This window comes from Eleginops maclovinus, chromosome 9, assembly GCF_036324505.1.
Source record: "Eleginops maclovinus isolate JMC-PN-2008 ecotype Puerto Natales chromosome 9, JC_Emac_rtc_rv5, whole genome shotgun sequence".
NCBI lineage: Eukaryota > Metazoa > Chordata > Actinopteri > Perciformes > Eleginopidae > Eleginops > Eleginops maclovinus.
The window spans coordinates 26414420-26437996 of NC_086357.1; the positions used below are offsets into that span (position 1 = coordinate 26414420).

At 41.7% G+C, this 23577-nt stretch overlaps 1 protein-coding gene across 1 annotated transcript in view; it reads right to left on the reverse strand.

The window, feature by feature from the left end:
* Nucleotides 1–23577, reverse strand: part of fbn2b (fibrillin 2b) — a 90128-nt gene that overhangs the window by 62920 nt on the left and 3631 nt on the right. Inside the window, 2 exon segments of the mRNA XM_063891000.1 lie at nt 10933–11034; nt 11543–11625. Of these exon segments, the coding sequence (XP_063747070.1) occupies nt 10933–11034; nt 11543–11625 (185 nt within the window).

The following is a 23577-nucleotide window of genomic DNA, read 5'->3' on the forward strand; positions in this document are numbered from 1 at the left end:
ACAGCTCCCGGGCTTATTTTCTTATTCATCTATGTTTTTTAATTCTGAATAACGTTAATTCACATGTTAAGGCTAAAGGAGGTGTCAGTGTACTAAATCCTGGTAATTCACTAAGCTTGTACATACACTTTATGCCCAGTTGTGTTTATTTTTGCAGGCCTGTAGCAAGGAGCACAGAGAGTTGACTGTTTTATGTTTTATTTTATTTTTTATTTTTCTCTTTTATATAATTCATAACAAGAAGGCCAATAGGATTGATCCAGGGATCTATCCATAAATAGCTGGAAGCAGCATAGGCTAAAGGGGGGATCCCATTCAGTTGGGAAATGGGGTTAATTGTTTCTTGTGGTTCAGTAAGTTCAGTGTGTGTTTTGATGGTTAAATATGTTGAACTTCTCAGTCATGTTACCTTTATCGAGGGAATATTGTGGTGTAACATTCTGAATGTCTCAAAGGGTAGAACTTAAATGTATATCCTGGAATTGTAGAGGTTTACAAAAAACTAAGAAAATCAAACAAGTGATGAATAAGCTAAGAGACATGGATTCAAAAATCGTCTTTTTACAGGAGACTCACACTTTAAAAGAAGACAATATAAAGATAAGTAGGAGATGGCAGGGGAGCATCTATGCAGCATCGTTTACATCACAAGCTAGAGGAGTAATGACTCTCATTCACAAATCAATACCTTTTCAAGTCTCTGATATAATTAAAGATAAATATGGAAGATATTTGATCATCCAGGGATCTTTGCTCTCAGTGAACTTGAATCTAGTAAACATTTATGGGCCAAATGCAGATGAACCCAGCTTTTTTACAAATCTACTTCTCATGCTGGCATCTCTCCCAGGAGACTACATAATAGCAGGGGACTGGAACTGCACACTGGACCCGATAAAGGATAGATCCACAGGTGTTGATCAAACTCATAAAAGGAGTAGAGTAATTATCAGTCATCTTATTAAAGAGCTGAATCTGTTGGACATATGGAGATACTTCAAACCCAATGATATTGCTTACTCCTGCTACTCGAGTACATTTAAGACATATTCACGTATAGATTATTTTTTGGTATCTGCAACATTGGTTTCTAGAATACAGGACTGTTATTACAGTAGCATACTAATATCAGATCATGGTCCATGTTGTCTGATCTATGTGGATAAGATGCTGGTAAAGGATCCACCTAGATGGAGTCTAAATAAGAAATGGCTACTAGATGAAAACTTTATTAAGTATGTAGGGAATGAGATAGATAATTATTTTAAAGATAACACAAATGAAACAACCGCAGGTATTAAGTGGGATGCCTTTAAGGCCTTCTTAAGAGGACACATAATTAGCTATACCTCATCCAAAACTAAAGAATCGCGGCTAAAGAGACAGCAGTTAGAATTTAAGATACAAACTCTCCAAGAACAGGTCTTTAGGAATAGAACCCCTGCTGTGGAAAAAGAATTACTGCTCTCAAGAGCAGAGTATAACAAACTATCTGCAGATAGGGCAGCCTCAGATATGATCAGGCTTAATCAAACATTCTATGAACAAGGAGAGAAGCCCGGTAAACTGTTGGCCTGGCAAATAAAACAGTTAGAAACAAGGAAAACTATTGCTTCAATTAAAAATAATAATGGGGATACTATAATAGACCCTACTGAAATAAATAAGGAATTTAGAAAATACTATGAAAATTTATATGAATCTCAAGTAGAATATGACCCGCAGTCCCAAAATTCATTCCTGGATAAATTGAAATTTCCAACTATTTCTGCTGAACTCGTAGAAGAACTTGAGGCAGACCTAAAAGAAGAGGAAATAGGCACAGCTATTGATGGTATGAAAGCAGGAAAGACGGCAGGCCCAGATGGATTACCAATTGATCTGTATAAGAAATTTAAGTCCAAATTACTGAAGCCGTTACTAGAAGTGTTTTTGGAAGCATTTCAAAGTGGTAGCCTACCAAAATCTATGACCGGTGCGGTAATAACACTGTTGCCAAAACCAGGGAAGCCCAACAACAGATGTGAAAATATGAGACCAATAAGTTTATTAAATTCTGACCTCAAAATTTTGTGCAAAATTCTAGCACGACGGCTTCAAGAAACATTACCTAGTATAATACATAGAGATCAAAATGGGTTCGTTCAAGGACGCCAAGGATTTCATAACGTTAGAAGGGTCCTTAATGTTATTCAAGGATTGAGAGACCCCTCGGATAAGGCCCTCCTATCTTTAGACGCTGAGAAAGCTTTTGATAAGGTGGAGTGGCCTTATCTCTTTAATGTCTTGGAAAGATTTGGATATGGCAATACATTTCTAAAATGGGTTCAGCTGTTGTATGTAAACCCTACAGCAGAAATATTAACAAATAAAAATATATCAGAACCGATCACAATTAAAAGAGGATGTCGTCAAGGGTGCCCTCTGTCTCCGCTGTTATTCACTTTAGCGATCGAGCCTTTAGCAATAGCTGTACGATCACATACTGAAATAGCTGGAATAACAATTGGTCAAACAGAGCATAGACTAGCGTTGTATGCGGATGACATTATTCTGTTTGTCTCACAACTTTGTAGATCTATTCCTGTATTGCTGGAGTTAATAAAAACATTTGGTGGCATCTCAGGATACACAATTAACAACTCCAAGTCCTCAATTTTATTACTTGACGAGAGAGAGAAAGAAAATCCACTTAGAGAAGCTTCCCATTTCAAAGTGGTGGATCAGTTTACATATTTGGGAATAAAAATTAGGTCCAAATTAGCTCCAATTGTAAAATTCAATTATGAATCATTGACTGAGGAAATAACAGAGTCAATTAATAGATGGACGTCCCTGCCCTTATCCTTGATTGGTAGAATCAACATTGTAAAAATGAACATACTCCCTAAGATACTGTATCTATTTCAGAACATTCCGATGTCTCCACTTGATGGTTTTTTAAAGGAAATTAATAAGCTATTTTCTGGTTTCATTTGGCAAAACAACAGAGCTAGAATTCGACTATCCCTGTTACACCTAACACATAGTAATGGAGGTTTAAAGTGTCCAAATATAACATGGTATTATTGGGCAGTACAGTTAAGGACTATTAAATTTTATTTTGCAACAAGGGATGTTCCACAATGGAAAGAAATGGAAGAGGAATGTTTGCGTTTGCCGCTACCCCTGTATTTTTACTCTGATACAGTGCCAAACTTGATAAAACAAACTACTAATCCGATTGTCAAAAATATGCTAAGAGTATGGTTTGAAGTACAAAAATTTACTAAAGAAACTAGTCGAATATCTCAGTACACTCCTATTTGGGGAAATCAGTGTTTTATACCAGGAAGAGCGGACGCTGTGTTTAGAAAATGGGCATCAAAAGGACTAGGAAAAATTCAAGATTTGTATATGCCCAATTCGGATAACATGTTATCATTCGAACAAATTAGGCATAAATATGACATAGATAAAAAATATTTCTTTAAATTCCTCCAGCTTAGGGATTACATTAGGACGAGCCAAAACAGTCTTTTAACCAGACCTCCAATTTCTGATTTGGAAAAAATTGTGTCTAAGGACAGTTTAAGTAAAGGTGCTATAGCAGAGTTGTATAACTATTTGTTATCAAATTCGGTTGAAAATGCAAATCATAAACGAGAAGCATGGAGGGAAGATCTAGGCACAGATATATCACTAAGGGACTGGCAATCTATATGTACTAAGGCTCACACCCAATCAATCAACACTCGATTTAGACTATTGCAGTATAAGTGGTTGATGAGAGTTTATATTACGCCAGTTAAATTAAATAAATACAATAAGAATATCCCAGATGTGTGTACAAAATGTACTGAGGTGAAGGGGACATTATTTCATTGTGTATGGCAATGTAGCAAGATAAAATCTTTTTGGGAGGAGGTTAAAACAGCAATAGAAAAAATGATTTCAAAAAATATTCCAATGGATCCTGCATTTTTTGTCTTAGGACTTTACCCAAAAGGTCACAAATATAATAAAAGTGAACAAATATTAATAGATATGTGTTTGTTGCACGCCAAAAGATCCATTGCAATGTTTTGGAAAAAGATCAGCAGACCAAATGTTACATATTGGGTGAAACAAATGCTCACAACTTTTCCTTTGGAGAGAGTGACATATATACGAAAAGGAAGACAGGATATGTTTGAGAAGATATGGGAACCGTTCAAGGTGTTTGTTAATGGTGTTGATCTGACAATTGACAATGAAGAGGCATAAGTAGTTGGTTATGTAAACCTTGTAACAGACTTAATGAGTTCAATACCCGCAATTATAGGAAGACAGTAAATTCTGTACAAATGTTTTGTGGCTGAGAAGTGGATGTTTGTGATATTTGTGATGTGTATGTGTATTGTTCGTTTGTAATGTGGTTTTGTAATGTAAGAAAATGTCAATAAATATATTGTTGTAAAAAAAAAAAAATAGTTTGGGACTCTGGGGCAGGCCGGGTTTATAGGTCAGTGCGCTCTCCGTGTCTTTTTCTTATTCACCCTGACAGCAGATGGGGCAGGTCTGACTCTCAGATTTCAAACTTAGCTCGAGACGGGAGTTTAATGCTATAGCAGAAATGAGTCATAAAACATGGAATTTATTTAGCATTTTACCACCAGTTCTGGTTCCCTTGTCTGGAAGTCAACAGTTTTTTGGACTGTTTTCTGGTATGTTGCCTGATATATAGACTGTGACATAACATATGTCAGTAAATACCCCACTGGTAAACATCTGAAGCTTCTATGTGTCATAAAACGTGTCTAAGTGAGACGACTAAACATCATCACGCTCAACATTAGTCTCCTTTAGCTTAGCGGTAGTGACGTGAAGTCATGTGACCGTGCTGTAGTTCCTTTATAGCCCAACATTAGCCTCCTTTAGCTTAGCGGTGGTGACGTGAAGTCATGTGACCGTGCTGTAGTTCCTTTATAGCCCAACATTAGCCGCCTTTAGCTTAGCGGTGGTAACGTGAAGTCATGTGACCGTGCTGTAGTTCCTTTATAGCCCAACATTAGCCTCCTTTAGCTTAGCGGTGGGGACGTGAAGTCATGTGACCGTGCTGTAGTTCCTTTATAGCCCAACATTAGCCTCCTTTAGCTTAGCGGTGGTAACGTGAAGTCATGTGACCGTGCTGTAGTTCCTTTATAGCTCAACATTAGCCTCCTTTAGCTTAGCGGTGGTGCCGTGAAGTCATGTGACCGTGCTGTAGTTCCTTTATAGCCCAACATTAGCCGCCTTTAGCTTAGCGGTGGTAACGTGAAGTCATGTGACCGTGCTGTAGTTCCTTTATAGCCCAACATTAGCCTCCTTTAGCTTAGCGGTGGGGACGTGAAGTCATGTGACCCTGCCGTAGTTTTTATAACAAATAGAAGCTGTAGATATCCATCCAACCAGCCAGATCCCTTAAGCTTGTATTGACCCCATATCTTCTTTCATGCATTTAACTAAAAACATTTTTGAAAAAACGTTGGAGCACTTTAAGACGAGCGGACAGGATGAGCTCAAATGTCTGACTCATTTCCTGGTTTTAGGACTCATTCCTGCACCACTCTATCCAAGCTTTATTTTAATTATGGACGTAACTACAGTACAACGTTAGTGAGTAACATCGTACCTAACCATACTTTTACCCTTATCTTTTCCTAAAACCTAACCCAATTGTTTTGTTTCCTAAAACCAACAAAGTCATATTTTACCCAAGCATTTGCTTTTGCTTGTCACATGATCAAAACTGCCGCCATAACACATGGGGAAAGATTGAATCTTCAGCACGAGAGACAGGAGATGTTGTAGTCACAGTCAGACTGATGTGACTGAGATGAAGAAATGGAAAGACATCGGCGGTACCAGGTGTCATTTGTTTTCTTTCCTGCAACGGAAACCAGACGGCTGAAGGGGGAGGAGGGGAACGAAGCAAACAAGCACATTTGGAGACAGAAGGAGATGATCTCACTGGTGAACCTCGCCTCCTGCTCCCCCCTCCTCACAGCACTTCATCCCCCCCACAGGTGGAGAGAGATGGTTTGCTCCAATGACCCGTGCCGTGGAAAGCTGCACGTGTAGGGCAACAGGGTAGGGGGATGTGCAAGTGTGTGTGTGTGTGTGTGTCCCAGACGTCAAACTGAAGGAGTTGGGTGTAGCTCTGCAGCGCCACAATGCACCTCTGTGCTCGGGTAGTGTCGTCGGTGAGCTGCTAACATCTGGGTGTTTTTTACGAGAGGCTGCGAAACACAGGAAGTCCAGGCTCGTGTGTTGAATGTGTGTGTGTGTGTGTGTGTGTGTGTGTGTGTGTGTGTGTGTGTGTGTCTGATGGAAAACTGAAGAGCTTTATAGCTGTGTTTTGTCCTGGTTTACACACTCCCCAGGGACCACTGACATGTCAGACCCAGTCTCTGCACGGATGACCGATGTAGTGAAACAGAAAGCTGTCATAGGGGGAGAGTCATAACCCGGGTTACCAATGGGCAATGAATCGACTTCCATTGCCATTCGATTATTGGGAGTGGTTTCAAGATAAGCTGGAGTGCATTTTGCAAAGAAACTCCCCCAGATCTGAGGGGCAACTTGGGAAAACTCTTCAAATGTTCAAACGCCTCTGTTCTACTCCTTTGTTTACATCCAGAACCTGATTACATCACTACGATACACTCACGCTTCTATAGGCTAGCGCTGCAACACATGGTACCTGATAGGCTAAGGGGCGGGACATCTCTCAGTAGTTGACCAATCACAACAGAGCCGGCCAGCTAACTAATCAGAGCTGGCTGGGCTCTGGTTTCAGACAGAGGGTGATTATGAGTATTAGTTTTGTGTTTGAAACATTCACTTAGTCCCTCTCACACATCATTTATTTCTGGGTAAATCACACCCATGTATTTCCTCACAGACTTCTTACCTAACAGGACGGAGCTTTTCTTTGCGGTGGAGAGGGGACTACATTGAAGTGGCTTCTAATTAAAACAGCCTCTCCCAGGACTCAGCATGCTCCTCGTCAATAACCAATGGAAGCCTGTCAGTCTGCAGACAGCTGTTTCTCCGCATCAGGGCAAGCACGTCCGCGGTAATGATTTCCTAATTATGGCTATGGAGGACGAGGTTATAAAGATGACACTACAGCACAGCTGCTCAGGGCGTTTATTACCAGGCTGAGTCTCAGTGTGAACTCTCGTTGTCTGGACATATCCCTCCAGGTTATCAGGAGCAGGGTCGGGAGGGTCATTTTAAAAATGAACCACAAAAAAGTGAAAACCATAAAGCAGATTCAGGCAGTAGGCGTATAGATTCACCCTTAAAGTATTAGCCGGCAGAAGAGAACAGCTGGCAGAGGACAGAGAACATCTGATCCACTCAGAATTATGAAAAAGGGACATTTTGGAGAAAAAAGACGCAATTTGAAAAATGTACGACATTTGAAAAAAGTTGAAATTTTGAGAAAGAAAGTCATAATTTGGGAAAAAGTCAGAAGTTTGAAAAAAGTAAGGTTTTTTGGGAATAAGTGAACATTTAGAAAAAGTCAGAAATTGGAAGAAAAAGTCAGAATTTTGAGAATATTTTGAGATTTGGGGGAAAAAAGTGGGAGTTTAGAAAAAAAACGGAACTTTGAAAAATAGTCCGAAGTGAGAAAAAAAAACGTCTGAATTTTGTAAATATGGGAGAATTTGGAAGAGACTGGAGAACAATGTCAGATTTTTTAAAAGAGTAGAGTCTCATGTAGAAAAATAAATACATCTCATGAAGCAGATCCAGGCAGCAGGCGTACAGATTCACACTCAGAGTTTTAGCCGTCAGAACAGAACAGCTTCCGTCTGATCCTTTTACAACAAACACAATGTGCTCTTTTTTTATTGTTTACTCTTCTAGTAATTTAAAGAAAAGTACCAGAAATCTGATTTCTTTATGTAATTAAAAGGGAATTTCCTTCCTTTTTGTATATCCTACATAATCCCGTTACATGTAATCCATTACTCCCCACGCCTGGTTATCATCATCTCATTCTATTTCTGTAAATCTGTAAAAAAAAAAATGTCTTCCAGTCTGTCAGCAGAAACCCGTGTCATGCATTGGCAAAACAGCAAAGATTCCAGTAAGGCTCGTAAAATAAAATCACAGACAGCCATTACAATAACGGCAGACACGCGAGCGATACGCAGAATATCATAAACTGTGCTGCTGATTTATCCAAACCTCTGCATTCCACGGGCAAAATGAGCGACATAAAAGATGCTATCTATAACCCTCAGCAGACCGGGGTGCTAGCATCAGGCTGTGTAATTAAGGCAGAGGGAAATTGGCGTTCCCGAATGGATCAGCATAGAAGTGCAATTTGTTTCCAACTGCACTGAATTATCCTGTTAAATGGTGGACTCCCTCCAACTGGATGGATTTGGGAGTCGGCACGTTTTGGGAAAGACAAGATCTACGACGGGGAAGAGTGCTTCGTTTTATTTGGCCTGCAGCCTCCGAGACACATAATGTTGTAAAAATACGTTAATAATTTTGCTCTGTGGGAATTCAAATCAAAACAACGCTTTATTACTTTAAATAAATGGAACTATTGGACGCATCCAACCCAAATATGACAAAGGAGTACTACCCTTAGGACTTTTGTTTTTTTAAGTAGAATTATAGCGTCTGCTTGATCACCTGTTAGCCTCCACAGTTATTTGAGGTCATTCGCAGCATTGACCCATAGTTTGTTTATCTCCGGCCATAAAGCTGTTTGACCTCGGACCTTCATGAGAGCTGCCAGATGAAGATCTTCCACCGTGATACACACCATAAAAAACACAACAATAAAGCTGTCCCTGATTATCCAGATCGTTCAGTTTCTCTTTAAACTTGTAACAAATAAAAAAAAGCTTCCAGTCGTAAATCCCTTCCGAGGAAAGCTCACAGTGTGACGACGACTTGTGTCCAGCTCTGCTAAACTCTAATTTATCGCTTCACTTTCTAGCGCAATTCCTGCCTCTAAGGAAGCATGACTTCATAGCCAAAGCACTGACTCTGCAGGAGATCAGGTCAGAGGCTGCTCTTCCTCCCCCTTATCCTGCATGCCCTTCCTCTCAGGGACGTCCTCACTTATTGCTGGAGCAGATTTCACCCCACCACCGCTGCTGCCAGCTGATTGTGGTGGTGAGTGTGCAGGGTTTTTCTGTCTGTGTGTGAGCATAGGAGCGTCCGTACATCTGCATGTCTGTCAGTGTGTGTGAGGAGTAAATGTGTGTTAGCAGGCTTGAAGGAATGTGAGCATGTGTAGAGGGTCTGGCCGACTCCACCGACACATTGCACGTTACTTAATACACACATCCACACACACTTTGCATGCCCCCAAAGCAGGGCTTAACGACAATGTTTTACGCATGTCCGACACATATTAACTTCATATTTAAACCCTGCACACACTGCTCTAATCTCCCTAAGACCAACCTGATTTCACACACTCTTGTACGTGCAGTAAAACACCTCATTCTGCTTCCAAACACACACACACACACACACACACACACACACACACATTTTCTGAGTGGTCTGTAACGAAGCCCAGCAGACAGAGGCTGGGCGGCCAGACTCTCTGCTTTTTAATCCTGACAAACCCTGTGACCTGCCGGCTGTAGAGGAGGCCAGACACTGTACACACTAATATCACACTGGCTACAGCACCGCTCCGGCTCTCGTGAGACAAGGGCGGAACCATTACATTTGGAAAAGAGCCGAGCAATCGGATCAGTCTGGAGCGCAACAGCTCAGAGTAACAGGCAGAACCATTTCATTATTAGTCGTGGCAAAGAGCTGCGAGTCGGGATTATTTCCAATTAGGCTGCAACTTTTTTTCTAGATTCATGGATTAACCTCAAAATGTCACTTTCTCAAAGTCCAAGGAGATGTCTTTATGTCTCCTCTTGTTGGGAAAATGCAGGAAATCGTACAATTTGAGAGGCCATTTATTCTGTTAATTGTAAATTGATGAGTAACTATCGAAGCCGCTTCATTTGGACCTTTCTTCTAGTAGTCCAAGTGAACTTTCCCCCAGATCTAGGAATCTTTTGAGTTACTGGACGGCACAGACAGGGTCTAAATTCATTTCTCAGGACATTATTTGACTCCCCAAAAGTCCCTGACACGGTCTGTCTGGGTTCTTATTTTACTTTGAAAGGTGTCTCATGTCTGCATTTGCTTCCTGTCTCCGTGGTTTCCCTCCTCTCTGATGATCTGATTCTATTCACCTGGTGCCTTTGTGTCTTCCCTCTCCTCCTCAGCTGTGTCTTGTCCTCTCGATTGGTCTTGTATGTATTTAAGTTCTGGGTTTCTGGCGGTGTTTGTGGGCTCTTAAGGAAGATAGGTTTGGTTTGTGTGATATCTTTGAATAAAGGTAATTCTCAATTCAAGCCTTTCTCCATGCTCATGATTCGGCTTCAGTTGCCACTTCTTTCAAATCTTCATCTTAAAGTAACTGGCAGGGTGCCTTGACACTCGCAAATGCAAGTACAAAACATCCATTTTTTCTCCATGTGACACAAAGTTATTTGTCTAATCTTGGAGGGAGGACACGTAGCCCTTTGGATAAGTAGTTCCTTGGACAAAACCCAGCTTAATATCATTGTTTTGTCCAACTAACACTCAAAGATTTTGCAAATATTAGGTTTACAATACATAACACAGAGAAAAGTACATACAACTTTAGAAGCTACAAAAGAGGGTCCGCTTCCTAAGTTCAATAATGACCCTGAAAAGCTGCAGCAGATCAACTAATCAACTTCATTTTTGGGGGGGGCTGCTGGATGTGTTTGATTGCTTCCTACCGGAGAAAGTTTCAGTTACTGTACTGTGTGTGTGTGTGTGTGTGTGTGTGTGTGTGTGTGTGTGTGTGTGTGTGTGTGTGTGTGTGTGTGTGTGTGTTCGATGGTAGTTACTGACCTCCTCCTCCTGCTCCACAGCTGGAAGAGAGCTGGCCGCTCGAGCAGGTACACATGTTGGGTCTGGAGCAGAAACCATCACCACAGGAATTCCTGCAAATGGCTGGAGAGAGGAGACGAGAATTTAATGGATGTGTGTGTCCTCAGACCTACACAAAAGCCGTGTTTCCATTGGATGATCAAGCGACTTTTAAGCAAGCTTTAGCCATGTTGCAAACGTAAAATAAGTGCACATTAAGCCTGTTTCCATCAACTGGTTTGGGACAATCTTGGCTACAGAAACCAGACAAGTTCAATCATCTTCAAGAGAGAAATGGAGAGATTTTGTCTAAACTTGGCATTTTTTTAATTCCTCTTTTATGGTTTTTGCCATTTGTAAGAAATGGGAATACTGGAGGAAGACGTAAGTTACATTCAAAACCTCACAGTTAGAATAAAGCAAACATAAAAACATCCTCCAACAATTCAGGACGTTTTGGTGCAGCTTTTCTAATGGAATACTTTAAAATGTGCATAAAAACAAGTGAATGGAAACATGGCTAATGACACAGACAGCATTATCCCACGCTTATCTTCTATGCTTTGTATTAAGGAGGATCTGATGAACTTACGGACGATGCACTGGTTCCCTCCCGGCAGAGTCTTCCAGCCGGGGCAGCAGTACGAGTGGAAGCGAGAGCCGCACACATTGGGCCTGACGGAGACACAAAGAACACACAAACTCAATACCAAACCCAGACCTCCCAAACATATTTTGAGTAAAAGCCCTAAAACAAATACACGGTCGAGTTATTTTCTGAGCTGCATGGCCTTGGCTTCTAAGTAAACAAAACAAACCCCTCAAGAGATGGATAGGGGGGGTGGAGAGAGGAAATGTGAGGGGCCTATCATATGAGCATTTTGTTTTTATCCAAGGCTGGATTTAAGGACAGGATGTATGAAATCCTCCTTTCTCCCAAATTCCACGCCTGGCTGTCCTGTTCTCTGTGAAATATCCATTCCCATACTGGAGCTTGCAGTGGCCCTTGACCCCGTTACACAGATGTAGGACTCATCACAGCTTATGAAGCGCTTGATTAGCCTGACAGGTTAGCCGCAAGGATTTCCTCTGAGAAGATGGTTAAACCACATCTAGCAATGACACACACACACACATACACACACACATACACACACACACGGCTTCCTGACAAACCAATGCCCAGTTTTGATCGCCCGTGAATAATTACACAACTGCTTTTAACCCGCTTTATTTAGGAACAGAGGAAAAGTCCCAACGTGCTTCGATCCCAAAGCCAAAATCCGCATGATATAAGGAAGTGTGTGTGTGTGTGTGTGTGTGACTCAGCGCTACATAAAGCTGTTTAACAAGCTGAAGGCATTCCAACTGTGTGGTGATACTAATGATACCCTTAGTGACCTTTCAAAGCGGATAATGGCGGCTGTGGTCCCCCGTGTGTCGGTGGTTACTTGTTTGCATTTGCCCATGGCATGACTGAGAATTGAAGGGACCACAACTCTGGATGAAGTCGGATCCAGATGCTCATGGTAAAGTCGTTTGCAACAGGGATCACGTCTTTTTTGGGACATTTCTAACCGTACAAAATCATTTATGACAGTTTAAAGTGATGCTGGATTACCCTGTGTGTTAAAAATGATGAAGGACTAGAAAGGCAACTATTTATCAAGTCTTTACAAGGATATATGGTTTATTTGAAACGGACAGTGCATATTTATAACATTTTGGGAATAAGGGTTAGCCAGTTAGCTCGTTTCTAAAGTCCCCCAGCAGTTGAAAGAAGACGTTAGGAATAAAACACAATAAACCATCCCTCTTTAACTTCATGTTTCCTATTTTAGAACACAAACAGAATCTTCTTTTAGAAGCATCCTGACTTTAAGTCCCAAGTAAGTCCTTTTCCATGAAGCAAGAGAGCTAGCGGAATGAGTACTAGAGTTAGCATTTTAGCGTCGCCTGTTTCTGGGTTTTGAGGTCAATGTTTCTTTAGGCCTGAAATGAGATCTCTGGGAAGACGAAGCTTAAGACATCTAGAGTTTTGTTCAACGACATAAAATATGTTAATGTGCAAAAAGACAAATGATAACAAGTGTCTATTAAACGTCATCATGGCTAACATTAGCCGCCTTTAGCTTAGCTTACGTGAAGTCATGCAACGTGCTGTAGTTTTTTCATCACCTAACTTAAGCTTTTTTACTTCTGGCAAGTCTATTTGTAGAGTAAGTTTGTGAAGATGATGGTGCTGAAGAATGCTTGTAAGGATCATAAACTTCAAAACTCCAAAATCCAATGGAAGAAACCCATTGTATTTTTATCGAGGGAACCAGGGAGATGTTAACCTAAGACAATACGTCATCCCTGCAGAACTTTACTAGACCCTCCAGGCCTGTAAACTTCCCTCATCATTCAAACTCCTTGTTTCCTGTTTTATAACACAGACTGTCCGTCAAACATTTGAAGTCTGAAGCCCAACATCATCTGAGTTATTATTTCAGACTCTGCAAAGCTCCCTCCAGAGCCACGTTAGACATTTTACAGCTGTTTTCACAGCCTCACTACAACCAAACGGACCTGTATGTATAAATGCATAAAGAGCAAACAGGCTGCAAGAGAAAGTCTGAGCTGTGAGTTGAATTTGCAGCCCAAACAAGGAGATTTAGAGAAGGGATTAAGCCCTGATGAACTTCTCAAGTTCTGCGTGAAACCGATGACCTTCCTCTCCTCCTTACCAGACGGTATCGACAGAAGCCCCGGGGCTGTCACCGGGGAGATGACAGCTGGGCTTTAAATCTCTGATGGATGGAGAGCAGAGCTCACTTCCAATCACATTACCAGATGGCACCGAGAGACAGAGGGCCGCACAAACAGGTGGGCAGGTATTTACATAGAGTTTAAAAATAAAGCAGGAAGACAGGACTCTTTGGGAGATCCACAGAGGGTCTGTTTTAGAAAGTATGAAGAGGGTAATGGTTGATGGAAGAGTGTGGCGATGCTACCATTAGTCATCAGGGGGACCATTACAGTACATTAACTGATGACTGATGTTATCCAGACTTACATAGGTGCAGTAAACCATAAAGAACAACAGGAAGTGCTTAAAGTGGACCTTCCACTGTTGTTTTTGACATAAGATAGGTCAATATGAGTTAGTGAACTATGGTAGGTTTGACAACTATGGAACTTGTCTGCTGTATGCAAAAGCCAAGGAAAGAAAACAGGCGGAAGATATGGGCCAGTCTGAAGTCTGCGTCAGAGGGTCGTAGCCCAGCTTCATTATTACTCATGGCTCCGCACACTTGGTTTGTAACCGCCCATAGAATTTTTGACAGAACCAGAACAGAACGAACTCCGGTGACTAGCAGACCCCCATTTCAGACGCAGATGAATTGTGGAGCCGCAAGCTAACGCTATCAACGCTACCGAGCTTTCAGGCTGTATGCACACTAACTCTACCTGAGCTGTGCAGAAATACGGAGATGGTTTTTCATCACAACACGGTAACCTCTTGAGCCCAGACGCAGCAACCTGTAAGAAACAGCGTCTCAGGGCATGTTAACATTTAACAACCTATTCATGTGGCATACCCACCGAACGGGAAGAAACTCAGCTAACAGACCATATTAACCATTCTTACCAAAACGAAACATAACTCCAACACCAAGCGTCTAAATCAGCACTGGACGAAAACGAGCTAACGCTACATAGCACCGAGTGAGCTACAGCGATTATTTAAAACCTCATGCTATCTGCACAAAACACATATCATATGAAGCCTGAGATTCCACAGATTCTCACTCACTCAAAACTCACTGAACTAGCAGCCAAGAAAGAGCAAGAAAACCGCTTCCCTTTACAGAGTCATAGCTATATAAGCAGTCTTTGCTGTTTGTGATCAGAAGTTGTGTTCAAGGTCTTACAAACACTGCTGAAGGTCATACAAACGCTGCTGAAGGTCATACAAACGCTGCTGAAGGTCATACAAACGCTAATCTATCATTATTTATTTGTAATAAACTGGTATGGCGCCATTTTTCTTTTTTTTTCAGGGGCGGGACATGTGACTAATCTCTAAGCCGTTGACCAATCACAACGGAGTCGCCAGTTAACCAATCAGAGCAGAGTTCGTTTTTGCAAAGGTGGGGGCATGGGCTCTTCAGAGCGTTTTCAGACGGAGTGAAAAGTGGTCATTTATGCACAGGCAGTGTGAGGAAAATAAAGCGCTTTTTCAACATTGAAGCATGAAAACATGTCCTAGTGGAGCAACAAAATACATATGTGGACCTGAAAAGCAGCATCATAGGGGACCTTTAAATATTTGCTTCAAATGAGGCAAACCATTGTACTATGAGTGCTGGTGGATTGGAATCAATGGGGAGATCGTTCAACTGTTTTGGAGCCAGGGTTGAAAACAGTTTTTGTGATAACCGTTAAATCTCATATTTCATGTCTGTTTGGGGACTTGAACCGGCGACCCTACGATTCCCAGTCCAAGCCCCTACTGACTGAGCCACAGCTGGATACATTATGTAGAGGATTTAAGAGGAGGTATTATGCTTTTGGAGTTTTCCCTTTGCTGTAGTGTGTTATATAGGTTTGTGTGCATGCAAATGGTCTGCAAAGGCTGATATTCCTCTCCCACAAACTCCCCCCTGCCTGAAACGCCTCCATTGGACCCCCTTGTTTAATTCCTTAACATAGTGACATCATTATGTAGCACTTGCTTCTATTGGCTATTAGGTTTTAGTGCATGTAAATGGTTTGCAAAGGCCAAAAATCTGCTTTTGGCTAGCGCTCCAAGACATTGTGCATGATAGGCTAAGGGGCGGGACATCTCTAAGCGGTTCAATCGCAACAGAGTCGGCCAGCTAACCAATCAGAGCAGGCTGGGCTCTGGTTTCAGACAGAGGGTGAAAAGAGGTGCTGCAGCAGGCAGTATGAGAAAAATAAAGAGCTTTTTGAACATTAAAGCATGGAGACATGTCCCAGGAGAGACACTAAGCTTAGCAGGGCCCTAAGTCGGAGCCCTAAACATTACATCATCTATAATATTATCTGTAAAGACATGGATGGTAAGGGGGGTGGGAAGATGGGAGGGTGGGAAAAGAAACAGGGGATCAGTGGGAGGGAAAACAAAACAGGTTTATGTTGAGAAGAGGAGGAAGCAGGGGAAAGGAGCAGAGTGGAGATATGGAAACGAAGAGGCCAGACCCTTAGTGGGGGGTTGAATTTCTGGGGCAAAAAACTGAGCTCAGAGAAATGCGTGGAGCGGCATTCCAGCACTTAATGAGCAGTGAACCCTACGTCTTCCCCGATCTATTCCTCCACCGAGCGTTGCAGATTTTCCACTGTTACAGACCGAGGGGATGTCAATATATGAAGGATTATAGGGGTTTGACCCTGAGGTGCTCTGGTTTGTTATTCTTCCTCCCTCTCCTTTCTCTCAGCCTTTCCTCCAGGTCAACGCCTGGTCTCAGAGAGGAGGCTTTAGAGGATGAACTGAAGTAAAACCGAATGAAAGACAGTCATAAAAAAAAGTTGAAGCCCCAGGGGTTTTTCCTCAATATTGAAATGTCCCACTGTTCTCAGGGCTCAATCTAAAGGAGATTAACTCTTCTCTGGCCATGTCGCCGCCTTTGAAGCTGCCTCCCGGCCCGTGGATCGCTCGTTAACTGCCATTAATACATATAAAAGGAAAATGGCTGCCACCTCATCCATGGGGGGAATATGAAGAGTGAGAGCCAGAAGGGAAAGCGGAGTCAGACTTCAAAGCCGGGGGAGGGGAGGCGGATTTTGGGACATGAGGCACGGTAAAAAAAAAGGGCATCTAATAGAAACTTTGAAGAATATAAACTGTGTGTTGAGAGAGTTTGCAGCTTTTCTTCGTCACATAACAAAAATATCTTTGAGTTTTGGACAGTTGTCACGTCGGCACTTTGAAGACATTTTATTGAACGAGCAATTAATCAATTAACGAAAAAAAACAAACGCTTCCAAAAAGAAATGTCTTTTGTTTAAGAGTTTTTTGTGGCTTTCAGAGAGAATTTGCTGCTACTCTTTGTCATATGACACATAACTAAATATCTTATACATTCTGGACTACTGTAGACAAAAGGCAAGCAACACAAACATGTGACATTATAATAGCTAAATGGGAGCTCACATTTTATGGGGTGGAAAGTAATAAATCTTGGGTTTTGCTCCCAAAGATTTATAACATTTACAACCATAAATATCTACAAGTCCTGCAGCTGTAGCCTGAGGTCATCGAGATCTTGCCATGCAGGAATCCACAGGGGGTCAAAGGTCAGGACAGTTCAGAGCAAACGGCCTCCGATGACCTTCGAGGAAAGGCAGCACCGGGCCAGGCGTGGAAAACGACTTCAGACGGACGGCTTCGCTCTCTCCGTAAACACAGAGCAGAAGTTCACAGTTTCTGCAGGTCAGGTGTCTGTGTGTGTGTGTGTGTGTGTGTGTGTGTGTGTGTGTGTGTGTGTGTGTGTGTGTGTGTGTGTGTGTGTGTGTGTGTGTGTGTGTTTGTCGAGTGGTCACAGGTCATAAGTCTGGTATCTGACCCTTCCCTGGAAAACTCTACGTAATGCAACACCTGGGCCTGTAGCGATCAGATCTGAGAGGGGGGGGGGGGATCAGGGAATGTACAGAAACTACGGATGATGATGAGGCTCATATCAACCAATCAGAGGAGAGGATCACTAACTAGGTATACTTTAAAATGAAGCACATTATCTACACATTTTGTACAAGTTTTAAGGCAAATGACTTATTTTTGAATCCCAATCTGCACAGGAATCAGACCTATCAATAAGTCGATCGACTGAAAAATAATCGGCAATTATTTTTACAACTGATTTATCATACAGAGTACGTCTTTCACCTCTTCAATATGAAGATGTCCTGCTTTTTCTTGGTTTAATACCATCTGTCTTTGGGTTTTAATCAAGGCATTTAAAAACCTAGAGCTTTGAGAAACTAGGACGTACATTTTTACGGTATGTGAAAGTACTTAATATGCGAAATGATGATTAGACAGGAGAGGATAATCAGCATGCTAATCACTCGTATACATAATTGTTGGTTGCAGCAATGAACAACTGACAGATTGTTGGAAGTCTGTGATGTGTGTGTGTGTGTTATAGCACAATAACTTTGGTCAACCACGCAAACCCCAGTGAGAAATATGTGTTTACAGTTTGTTATATTATCACGTGTCGTGCATTTCCTTTACGTGCAAATGTTTATTTATCGGTTGGATCCCGATGTGGCCAAGTGAGTAAACTGATGGCTAAATCGTTTTTATACAGTCTGACATTACGGCACATTATTAACACACCACACGCCAATCAGCTGTCCCGGATAATCCCATCTTTACGGCTGAGTCTTAGCGTGCACGTACCAGTAGAGTGAGCAGAAAAATGCAGACACATAAAAAAAAACCTGAAATGGAACCTAATGCACATAAAACAGAAAGGGAAACTGGCACCAAAAGCCATAAATTCTTCCTTTTTGGGGGTTTTTTTCCTCCCTTTGTCCTCACATACTTTAGATAAAAGATGGCTCGGGTTAGAGTTTGTTCTCTCACAGCCATTGTCTTAAAATTAAACAAACTCCAAGACAGATTGGGAACGGAGGAACTCATCCAGGCCATCCGGGTGGTACTGACGTTATCCTGAAAGGGGACTGCAGTGTCTGAAAGTAATTCTCTGCTTTGGGGCTGATTGTCTGCCAAGTAAGCCAGAGCCGAGTAAAGCTGGGCCAAGCAGGGCTAAGTTAATGAGGCTGGTGGTTTCAGGAGAAGAAACTTGGCTGGATTGTTTGACTCTAGCATACAAAAGCTCTTGTTAAAATAAAAGTATTTTAGTTTGTGGTAAGGATGCATAATTAATTGAAGTTTCATTGAAATTTCATTATGGACTGGTGCAGTATCCAAAGGAAAGGCTGCAGAGAAGTCCCGGCCAACAAACGGTGCTGGAAACAAACAACTTATATCTTGGACTACACAAGGTGTGTGTGGTTGATTTACCAGCTATAAAACTCAAAAGGAAAACAAGCGTTTGGAAACTTAATTACACAAAGATAATGGGAATACTGGTTCAAAAATGATCATCGATCTACTATTGTGAAATATATTGTGTTAGCCCAATCACCCTGATATTATTTGGGCCTTAAAGGACTTTTCCCCATTGAACTACATTGGGAAAGGGAAGTAAACCATGCAAAGCGGCATTATTTTCAATTTTGCATGTTCTGTTAGTGCTCCTTACCATGTCATTGTGGTCCTAAGCGAAATAAATAAAGGAAATGAAAACTTAAAATAGGGAGAAATGTTCATCCAAGTCTTCAAATGACTTGTATTATCAGTCCCTAACCCAAATATACTCGCTTTAAGGTGAGATAAAATAGAGAAAAGCAGGAAATCTTCATTTTAAAACACCAATTTCTGACATTTATACATGAAAAAACGACTCTAGAGATTCATCTCTTATCTGAAAATGTTCAGTTTTCTATCAATCAATCTTTCCCCATTGACCTACATTGGGAAAGATGATTTGTTTTATCAAAAGGGCCTAAAAGTTGCAAAAATTCGCTAAAACGTCAAATCCAGAGTTATCTTCGCTCGTCCAATCATGTAACTGAGACGTGATTGAGAGCCAAATGGAGCCGGGGCTTCTAGAAAGTAAAGTGTGCATGCTTTATGGGATAGCTTATGCCGAAGGTTGCTATGAGAACAAAGGAAGATCTGGTGTAGAGAGTCAGGCAGTTCTGGCTTCACCACTGAGCAACTTTCCTAGAAATGAATGGGAACCCGCCTCCTACGCTGTATCCAGTTCTGTTTATACATCCACGGTGCAGCCTTAGTTTGTAGGGCATTCAAAATTGAAAAGCCCTTTCTTCCTTTTTCTACCAACCACACAAACATCCAATCGCCCTGGCCAGCACTGCAGCCTCAGGTCTGATCCGATACCGCCCTTGGAGTGGACCGGTGCCAGGCTGCAGTGTGCGGTGGGAGCCAATAAATCAGAGTCAGCCAGCATCAGAGCCAGAGCCACCAGAGACAGAGCAGGGGGATATGGAGCTCCAGCCAGTAAATAAACACTGCACCGGCAGCCCAAGGCCAGGGTAATGACCATCATTAACCTCAGCTCCCTCCGTCTCCCGCACAGAGGAGCACCGGCGGTCCACTGTGAATCCTGAAAGTCTTACAGAGAAGCATTATCGTAAAAACAGGCCTTGGTGTTAGCATGGTTTATAGTTTGATGGGTTAAGAGCTGCAACCCTAACCCTAATTTCAAACCCAGGCGATTAAGCAAGTTTGACTCAGTCCCTCACAAAACTACACACACACACACACACACACACACACACCACAAACCAGAAAACCTTAAACCCCAACCCTAACCCTAATTTCAAACCTGGGCGATTCATAAAGTATGACTTCTTTCCCCTTCTATCAGTTGGTTTCTAGATCCATCATTTGGTCGACAATATATTCGGTTTCAATTCAACAGTAATCAACGATTAATTAAAGACTTGCTTGGGTTACACTTGTTGTATTAAACCATGCAATGCAACATTTTTTCAATGTTGCATGTTCTGTTATTGCTCCAGGCCATGGAACTATGGTCCTGAGAGAGTAAGGAAGTAAATGAGAAGTTAGAATAGGGAGAAATGTTCATCCAAGTCTTCAAATGACTTGTATTATGAGTCCAAATCCCAAATATACTCACTTTAATGTGACATAAATCATCAAAAAGCAGGAAATCTTCATTTAAAACACAAACTTCTGACTTTTTTGCATGAAAACCCACTTCAGCGATTCGTCTTTTATCTGAAAATGTTCAGTTTTCTATCAATCGGCAAACCGTTGCAGCTCCAGTCGGGGTGAATGAGTTGTAGAAACTGTAACACAGGAACATTTGGCTCTGATTACACGAAGCCAAACACTTTCTCATCGTGTGATTTCTTCACCCCCGTGGCTCGTGTCCAGGGCTCAGATGAATAATGCTCCCCTCGCAGATGACTAATTTTACCCGAATCCAGATTAACTGTGATCTTTTTCAGGCAACGAAAGTCCAACTGTAACTGAAAGTAAAAGCAACACATTACAGCGATTCGGTTTGGCCTGCCATCATGGGAGGTTTTTGGTGGCATAATTCAAGTGACAGTTACCCGGCAACACCTCGAAAAACCCAAGAAATGAATCACATCAAATAAGTCACTCACTCTCGCCTGAAACCCAATGTCCAAACCCTACATTTCCGGAGATTCATCCATCACCTATTTACTACAAAACTATCACAACAACAGCATTTCATTCCTCACACGCCACTGTTTCCAGAACTTAAGAATGTAGTGGAAAAAGTCTGCAGGCTTTTTGGTTGCGAGCACTAAGGAAATCACACACACAACTTGAGGGAAAATAATGCGCTATTGTGAAAGGTCTCGCTTGGCTGCTCACTGGACAAACTGTGAATGTGAAATACTGTTCAGATGGATCGTATTTTAGGTTTCAGGTTCAATGCCAATAACCTCATTCATGGTGCAATGGTGGCTGCAGCATAGACTCTAGAGAAGAAAAGGGACCACCGAGTTTTTTATAAAATACCCCCGTCTAAATATGTCTCAAGGGAGGATTTTCTTTGGACAAATGCCTTCTATATTAACCAAAATGAGTGACAAGGCAGACAAATTTATTTCTTCTAAGCAGTGGGGGTTGTCACTGAGTATGTTTTGAGAGAAAACACCAGTTCTGGGACTGTGTTGCTTTACCCATCACCATTAAAAAGACATAACTGAGAACACTTTTACTCCAATCTCTATCACTTCCTCATGTGCTGTCTTTCTGTAATACTCCGTGTTATCCTCTCTACTGCTTTGTCACCTACAGCAGTGAAACAAATGCCCCTTTTCATACCCCCCCTCGCCCCCTTAGGGTGATACGAATACCTCATTTCCTGTGGCTTGGCACCGGGGGGAACCATAAGCTGGGACAGATGGGAGTCTGATTGGAATAACTGATGCAGACACTGAAAAACGGGCCCCAACAAAACATCCTTTGTTTTTTCGAGAAGTGGCGAAATATACAGTGCAGAGTCTTACATCGCACACCCAGAGTCGTGGTGTTTGGGTAACAAAGTGGGGAGTGGAACAGCGGGGGGGCTGATCCCTGTAGGTAATTTTACTGGATACTCAAACACCTTTAAAGGGGCCCTATAATACTCATTTCCAGCTTCATAGTAGTACTTGGTGCCTCTACTACGACTTTAATGTTCAGAAAGCTCTTTATGTTTCTCATACTGCCTGTGCTGCAGCACCTCTTCTCACCCTCTGTCTGAAACCAGAGCTGCTCTGATTGGTCAGCTGGCCGGCTCTGTTGTGATTGGTCAACCCGCTTAGAGCTGTCCCGCCCCTTAGCCTCTCACGTACAATGTGTCGGAGCGCTAGCCAATAGAAGTGTGAATGTTACATAGAGATGTCACTCTGTAAAATTGTGTTACGTTGTGTAATTGTGCCTTTGCAGACCATTTACGTGCACTAAAACCTATTTAACACACTACGGGAAATGGAAAACCCCCAAAATGTAATTGAGCCTCTTCAGATCTGTCCAAAAAGCATGAGTCTGACGATGTCACTTTGTTCAGGAAGTAAACAAATGAGTTTCAGGCAGGGGATGGGATTTTAGCCTTTGCAGACCATTTACATCCACACAAACCTACAGGAAAAGGGAAACCTCCCCCCAAAAAATAATATGTATGATCATATCCACACAGTCCATTTTTCCTCCTCAACCTCAAACACCGGGCCTTCAAATCTCCCCACTGCTTCCTCCAGATTCACTAATAAACTCAGTGGAATTTGGGTCATGCTTTTCACTTATCATCCCCTCATGAGATGTAAAGAACGCAGTTTTCTCTTCCTCCCTTTCCCATGAAAATGTCAATTTGCTGTAAATACACGAGGAGATTTCAGAGCGGCCTGTTAAGGTCGAACATGTGCTGTTTTGGGGAAAACAATGTGGTAGTATTCAGCAGCATAATTTGGTATAAGCCGGGCTTGGCCCCAGCCCAGAAAGCACAGCAGTGGAGAGAAAGCTGCCAGAAGAAGAAGAAGAAGAAGAAGAAGAAGAAGAAGAAGAAGAAGAAGAAGAAGAAGAAGAAGAAGAAGAAGAGAGGCAGAGGAAAGACTTTTACATTCTGAACTTTCTCCAGATACTGTTACGAATGCTCCCAGTTGTGTATGCAGAAGCAGACTTTATACACTATTCTTCTTTTTAGCCCTTTTTTTTATGAATGAGAAGAGTGCCAAGAGAGGTCATTCCTGCCTTTGAACACTTCAACTCAGAAACTGGACTCCACCAGCAGCGAAGACATATTTTAACGGTGCTAATATATTTAATAACAATACTAAAATACCCCTGAATATGTTGAAATACACACAGTAGTAGAATTGTTCTTGCTAATAAAAGTATGTTTGACTCTTTATTTAGGTTTTTACTGTAATATTATTTATACAGCTATACTTTAACTGGTTATGTTCTATATATATTTTAACTAATTTAATAAAATGGAATAAATAACTATATAATACACTTTATTTATATAGTTATTTATT